Source organism: Styela clava, chromosome 1 (assembly GCF_964204865.1).
Source record: "Styela clava chromosome 1, kaStyClav1.hap1.2, whole genome shotgun sequence".
NCBI lineage: Eukaryota > Metazoa > Chordata > Ascidiacea > Stolidobranchia > Styelidae > Styela > Styela clava.
In genome coordinates this window covers 11022993-11030321 of record NC_135250.1, presented here as the reverse complement: position 1 = coordinate 11030321, position 7329 = coordinate 11022993, and the positions used below count along the sequence as shown (strand labels likewise).

Below are 7329 nucleotides of genomic sequence, written 5' to 3'. Positions count from 1 at the left end.
TTGTACTTTCAATTATGAAGGTAACCAACGACTAACATACCAAGGTAACCAATATTTTTCATCACATCCCTGTATTCCCTTGTGCAGCCATGCATGTCATAAAAACGATGGCGACAAAGGACGCCAAAATAAACAAGTCGATCTTCATCTTCGTACGTCGTTCTTCTGTCGTTTGGCCAGATCCTGCTCGACTAAACTATATATGTAAAGAAACAAAACGGTGAAGACATGACAAGAGAAGGGTAAGAAATTACATGAATTTAGATGTATCATAGATTACTTTTAATACAGTAATAGAAAAAATACTTCTCATTTGGGTATGTTTTTCATAAAAAGTGAAATAAACAAACTTTAGGCATTCTGGCACTACCGGTAGTTGGACAATTCAGCAATTAGAATTGGTTCCTCCAAAACGAAGTCTAAACTAAACTTACTAGTCTATATGCATCTTCTATACCGGTACTGCCTTTTTGTCACCTCAGGCCTTCCAAGCTTTAATTCAACATTTTGTTTTTCAGAGGGACAATTGCTGTGCCTACATTAGTTTTATCTCAACACAGAGAAGGATCAGATGCATTTATAAAACCCAGTGATGTAAGAATACTTGCTTGATTTTGGCACTTTTATTACTGGTTGAATTTCAGAACTTGAAAAGAATTAGAATATGAACCTTATACGGTTATAATTGTTTCAATGCAATTCAGTATAACTGGTCTGGTGTCGCTGACATGATGACTTTTGATAGTCTTTTCGCGGCCCCTCGTCTATTGCAGTTCAAATATTGTTTGTTGTTTCTTTCAATGATCTTTTTTAATTTTTACTATTTGTTTAAATGTACAATGTTTTTGCGTGGCGAAAAATGAATATCTGAATCTGGTAAACTGTTTTTCATTGTGTTTCATCACTTTCGCATGTTTTAGTTACCAAGTGCAAAATTCAAATATGATGTATGGCATGATATAAAGAACAATACAATTGATGCTGATGAGTTGAAAAATCCTAGAATCAGAAAGGGTAACTTACAAATATGTCAAATAATTCAAATTTATAATAATTCAATTCATTCATTTCAACACTGATATATGGTAGACTTTTAGAGAGAGTGCATTTATTTTTTGTAATACAAATCATGACACGCTGGAATAAAAAATTGATATTATTGACAGTAAATTATGACGAAATTTTTATAATATATGCACATCAATTGAATATGTGAGCCAGTTTTTGTGCACATTCATGATTATAACACGGCTGAATGTGCGATACCATCTGTTACACTATCATTAATTTATTTATTTTTACTATTTTACAAGCATTTTTTGAATGCAAACAAGATATGAGTTTTTTGGGAGTATAGGAACCGTTGTTATAAAATTCAGTTTCTGCTATACCCTGTATACTAATAAATAAACCAAAGAGTTTGAAATTTTAACAGATTTTTCAATAATATAATTTAGGACCGTATCCCTCGGATAGAGATGACGAAAATTCATCTTCATCTAGCAGCAGCAGCGATAGTGAAAGTGATGATGAAGAGAGTGTCAAGAAAAAAAGGAAAATGGATAGAAATTGGTTGAAATTCCGGAGAAATCACAGAGATGAGCATGAAAATTGGGAAGAAGCCAAAGTAAAAATTATTTTTTAAGAAACAAAAGTTACTAAATGATTATTCTGTCTGTGTTTTAAGTCCCTTTTTGTTTTACTCTTATATCTGTTGTGAGTCCTTGAAATATAACATGGTTTTGTTCCATCCATATTTTGGACCTGACAGCACATCGGAGCAATACCAAAGCATCTCTTTGAGAAGTAACATATTTTTAATGTGACAATTTTTTTATTCTGGTAGATTGTAAATTTGTCATATCAAAATCTTGGGGACAGCTTTCAAATCAATAATTTCATGAGAGTTATCGGAATGCTGCGGACATGCGTAGAGCTACATCTTGTTTCTGATGAACTGAGAGACTTGAGCAGGATTTCATTGCCCATGTGTAAAGTTCTGAACTTGACTTCAAATCACTTGACGTCATTGAAGGTACGTTTATGTTTTACAACATTTAGCGATGTTTTTTATTATTTTTCATTGATTATAATGGATTTTAATTAATAATTCCATAGGATCTACCGTCCACCAAAGTTCTACAACGCCTCAATATGACAGAAAATAATATAAAGACGAATGATGGACTAGAAAAATTGAAACGTCTCAAGACACTTCATCTCACCAGGAATCCGATCTCTTACTCATTTGACTACAGACCACAGTAGGTTCTTCTCAGCTTGTTATATCTTTCTTGAGGGCACACATTCTTCTACTTGGTGACCATATTTAAATGTAAAGACTTAGCACTCATGATGCAAGGTGATGGCGTATCCACTAGTACAGGGATGGGTCAACTGCAGCTCACAGGCCAAAAATCTATTAGTAGGTTAGTTAGACTGTTGATATTTTCAAATATTGTAAGTAGCACTGCTCAAGCAAGTCTCATGGTAACCTACAACCTTGCCAAATGCAATAAGTCTATTATACTAAAAATGATATTCTTTATTATTTAGCATCTTCAAGAAGCTACCCACACTTGAAGCTTTAGATGGCACACCAAAGCTTGAAGATGATGACCACTTTGATTATCCAGTGCAAAAAGATACTTGCAGCATTTGTTGAATGCTTATCAGATCATATATTGATATTTACACATTGTCAACAGCAGTACCGCAAATGGCTCAATTCAATATGGCACACAATGGTGAAACATCTCGCAATCTTTTATACAATTTTATTTCATGCACTTATGCATAGCATTATATTCCACTGCTCTACTTTTAATCTGAATTTTATGTCCACTGTAAATCATGATTTCGCAAATATATAACTTACCGTAATAATTTTTCATTTGATTTACAAAAAACATAGTAATTTAGAACGTTGTCGTAGAATTATATATGGGTAGAAACATTTCAACTCGCAAATTTTGGACAGGATTTCTGCAATACTGCATCTATCCTTATTAATCTGATATCTTAATCCTAGAGACTTTCGTTGTTAATTTATGGTTTTTCAAATTAAAATATTCTGTTGAATGAATAGTTGCAGGCATCACTAAATGTAAACGAGACTAGGGAGATTTATGTTATGCATATGCACTAAAAACTTTCTGAAACTCAATAATCCCCGATGGGTAAATTTGAAACAGTTAGTGCTACACATCTAGATTTTTCGATCTTTTCTCATATTACATATTTAAACAGTTCTAAAAACTGTTTAAGCCTCCTTTTTAGAATTTTTTAAGACCTGCGCCCCACCTCAAAAATAACCAGCTAACAATAACAGATAGTTAGGCGAAAGTATGTTTTACTCTCACAATCTCTAGTCTAAACAAAAAAATATCCCAAATAAGGCAGGCAAGATCAAATCTAATGAATATTTTTAATTAGCTTCACATCCTCGCAAAAAATCCCATCTACTGGGGTTTGTTTCAAACACTGTAGATGGGATCTCAATCACAAGATTTATGTGATATTCCATATGAAAGAACAGTCATTCCTGCAGACATTTCGAATTAAGACCAAAGAGACAGTGTATTTATTGCAGGCAGCATAATCAAAATTTAATAAACATGTATAAACAACACAGTACTGAACCCCAGAGTACAACATCTTTAACCCCAACACCCCAGTTTGGTTCTTTCGGCGGTGTCTCATCCTCACCGTGTAATTCACGAATAATGGGACCAGAATCGTCAAACTCTGACTCAATGGAATTTGAAAATGTAATGGATGATAATTTGGACTTGATCTCTTTTAATTGACTGTTTATATCAGATAAGCCAAGCTCATTTGCCGATGTTATCATTTCATCTAATCTGTTTTGAAGAAGGTTTGTAGTTTCAATTTGTTTTTGTAACAAAACTTCTATCTTCATCGAGGAACTGCTATCTAACAGTGCCCCGGCATTTGAAAGAGCGGTTACTGCATTTGCGAGTGAAGTCAAAGCTACATTATAATTAGACAATTCATGTGTAAGTGCTGTCAGGGGTACATGCGTTGATTTTTTATCCGGTTGGCTTGGATGTATGGCTCTTGTTTGTTGGTCAGTCAGTGATTCATTGACAAAACCGGCCATAGCTTGTAAGTTTTGAACTTGAAGAGCATTGCCCATTTCCACGATATTTTCCGCTATGATATTCAAGGCAGATGTGAAAGCAACTCTTTGCTCCTCATTAGATGCAGACAGCTACAATAAAATTTAATCAGTAGCATCATGATAAGCCTAGATAAGATTATGGTAGTGAGGGTTGGGGCCCCGTAATTACATGCAAGGGTTACTTTCATTCCAATATGCAATTGGCAGTCCATTTTAAATGCTTTTATCGGCCACGAAAGGTTTACACAACATAAAAATCATTATCTGCTGAAAAAGTCTGTTCTTAAACGAGGTATAATAAACATTGCATTGGAATTTCAAATATTTAAATCCTAACACCCTCCCACCCTTTGGGAAATCCTGGCAGCGAGACTGGTTGAATCTATCAAATTTAAGTATAAATAAACTTCACAATTATAGGACAGATAATGATGGCGGAATAAGTTGATCTAATGCATGTGCAACTATTTTTTAACTTAAAATATGAAGGTTACTTTAAGGTATAAGGAGTTGTTGAACACGACAGAGATCAAATTCCTGAATGAAAGCAAAGTTCAACTCACTGTATCAATCTTAGCAGCAAGGTCATTTTTATTTCCAGATTCTTTCACAGCTTTCATCAAATCCTTAGTTCTAACTCTGTTCACGTAAATTGATCCCATCATGCCTTAAAAGTTTATCTGAGTTTTTTCAGATTTCTCTAATCATTTAACAGCCAAACAGGATAAAGTGCATTTTTCCAGACCCTTGGTGTAGTTTTACTGATATTGTCGAGGGAAGAACAGAGAGAAAAGATTCAAAGAGAAATTTATCAACAACGGTTGAGAACCATAAGACTAGATGTGAAAGCCAATAAAAGCTGTTTCTAGCAAAGCTCGATGAATATAATTTAAGAAGAGATTCAAGATTATAGTGACAACTGAATTCTCATATTTTATACACTAACCTATTAATGTGCCAATCACAGTTCCAATAATCGACCAATACTTTGTTCTTTCAACTCTTGCTCTCTCATGTTCATAACTTTCTCTCATTGCATTCGACAAATCGATAAAAGAATCTCTCTCCAAATCTTCAGCTTCCTCAAGTTCCCTTTTCTGACTGAAATGCATCAGTTAAATGTAATTGAAATATGGATAAATGTCTTCAGATACCTTTGTCATAAGCCAGGCAGCATATTGTCAATATATATACACAAATTTCACAATGGATAGAATAATGTTATCCTTCATATTAGTTATGTGAAGTGTAATAGGGAGGAATGCGACAGATCCTATTTAACAATAACCTTCTTGATGAGAAATTTATCTCGTCTTAATAGACATGATTATAATACAGTATACTGTATCTTGTTGTTTTTCTTTTTATATAAAATTTGAAAAATCTTTTTCTTATTATTTATAAATATATCCTAACCCCAAATATTTGTACACTACATTTTTATGTGTGTGCATTCACTTCCCGATATAGGTTTTACAATTTGTTTTGATGGCTTAGTGATTGAAGTGTTAAACTTAACTGTGTTGACATTGCAGATTACACATCTTAGGTTCAAATACCATACTTCCCGCCTCATCTTGGGTGTAATCTGTGTAGGCAATGCCTAACAGGAAAGATTCCGGTAAATAGTACCTTTTTAGATATCAGTGAATTTTTGTGTCTTGTTCGGAGTGAATAATGGGCCTGTACAGGGCCTTGTTCAGAGCAAAAGGTTGGGTTTTACCTATACAAATATATAAAACTAACCTTTCTTCTATATTGACAAGTTCATGTTGCTCAGAAGCAAGTTGTAAATACATTGTGTTCGAGTAATCAACATGACTTAATCTTTCTCTGACATTCTTTAGTTTCTCTCTTGTAGCAACCATCTGTCGTAGAATCGTTCTCTCCTTCGAGCGAGCACCCAGAAAGATTAATTCAGCCTTAAAATGAAAAGTTCACATGAAAATCCTGATATGTTAGATTGACTCATCGTTGTTTACTTTATGTTGTTTAAAGCTTTTGATAACCAAATGCTGAAATGGACCACTGTTTTTGATAAAGACGGGAGGGATCCAAGTCAGCTCAATATAGGAACAGTTAGTTAAGACAATAAAATGAACAGAATCAAAGAAAATCCCTTAGCAATAACCGAATTTCTAACACTTGGCATGATGAGCCACACTATCCTATGTAAATCCTATCCTATCCCATCCACTGCCGAGACGAGAGTGTGCATTGATGAAGACAGAAATAGAGTATTTCAAAAGATTTTGGGATTGACAACTTACCTCTTTAACTTTCTTTTGCGCTGCTTGGACGTCCGCAAGTCCGACATATTCTTCGTACTTGTCATTAAAATTTTGTAGACGTCGCAACAGAGCAGTTTTTTGAGATTCCAACACTAATTTGATTTTACCTCTTTCGTTCTGAGCTTCACTCGAATAAAGGGATTTTCCAGTATTAATCAACTTGCAGTTCTCGCTCAGCAATCTGAATCCACCAAAAATACCGGGAGAACGCATACCAAAGACATGCACAATCAAAATAAAACCGCCCTAATACTGCAACATAAGGTAGCGATCGTATTTCGTCGGCTTTTCAACATTGCTGAACGTGCACCTGCAGTTTTTCACTCCACGCATTCATTCGCTAGATGGCGTTACGAAGTCGGAGGCATACAAATAAATCTCCGCGAGAACTATCTCGCGACTTGTATAATCCAATAAAGTTCACTCCACGGCAGTTTTCGTAGCTCCAATATATTTTTATGCAATCAGTAATGCATAGATTAAACTTCAGCATTATCCAATATAATCCAAAGACGAACTGCGACACACTGGAACACGTCTCATAGATAGACTACCATTTAAAATACTTCTGAAAATGTAAATACAAAATGATTTGGGATTGGGTTCGTCTGGCTTAAAATGAGCGCATACAATACCAGTACGGTTTACATATGATCTTTATTGTCTCCAGCTCTCCTCTCAAGAGAAGACGTTTGTAGAATGAACCGCGAAAATCTAAAAAATATTTTGCATCATTCTGCCACCTCATGCGATTATAAAATTGATCGCAATGGGTGTGATGAACAGAGAATTTTGTACAAAGGTCACTCACTCATTTACTATAGATTGGAAGCACCCTGGTTGATTGAAACACGTCGTATTGCACAATGTTTTGATTACTCGTCTAGCGATTCA

At 34.6% G+C, this 7329-nt stretch overlaps 2 protein-coding genes across 2 annotated transcripts; one reads left to right on the top strand and one right to left on the bottom strand.

Annotated features, from left to right (window-relative positions):
• Positions 1–82: 82 nt before the first annotated feature.
• On the top strand, positions 83–2886 carry LOC120348330 (uncharacterized). Its single transcript, XM_039418448.2, has 7 exons — positions 83–242; positions 519–594; positions 921–1014; positions 1458–1627; positions 1847–2035; positions 2119–2264; positions 2557–2886. Exons 1-7 carry the CDS (start codon positions 229–231, stop codon positions 2663–2665), a joined length of 798 nt encoding a protein of 265 aa, XP_039274382.2. The 5' UTR covers positions 83–228; the 3' UTR covers positions 2666–2886.
• Positions 2887–3560: 674 nt separating this feature from the next.
• On the bottom strand, positions 3561–6779 carry LOC120343542 (uncharacterized). The gene is made up of 5 exons (XM_039412753.2): positions 6415–6779; positions 5891–6066; positions 5091–5245; positions 4708–4811; positions 3561–4234 (listed from the first exon to the last, which is right to left on the bottom strand). The coding sequence occupies exons 1-5, from the start codon at positions 6646–6648 to the stop codon at positions 3602–3604; spliced, it is 1302 nt and encodes a 433-aa protein (XP_039268687.2). The 5' UTR covers positions 6649–6779; the 3' UTR covers positions 3561–3601.
• Between the last annotated feature and the right edge of the window lie 550 nt (positions 6780–7329).

Bases quoted from the DNA above. Each gene is read 5' to 3' on its own strand.
- LOC120343542 (XM_039412753.2), bottom strand. From the start codon at position 6,648: ATGCGTTCTCCCGGTATTTTTGGTGGATTCAGATTGCTGAGCGAGAAC. The intron at 6,067-6,414 runs GTAAGTTGTCAA...TTTCATTTTAAG, and splicing joins CGCAAAAGAAAGTTAAAGAG to GCTGAATTAATCTTTCTGGG. The intron at 4,235-4,707 runs GTGAGTTGAACT...ATTTTATTGTAG, and splicing joins TTGCTGCTAAGATTGATACA to CTGTCTGCATCTAATGAGGA.
- LOC120348330 (XM_039418448.2), top strand. The intron at 595-920 runs GTAAGAATACTT...CGCATGTTTTAG, and splicing joins CATTTATAAAACCCAGTGAT to TTACCAAGTGCAAAATTCAA. The intron at 2,036-2,118 runs GTACGTTTATGT...ATAATTCCATAG, and splicing joins ATCACTTGACGTCATTGAAG to GATCTACCGTCCACCAAAGT.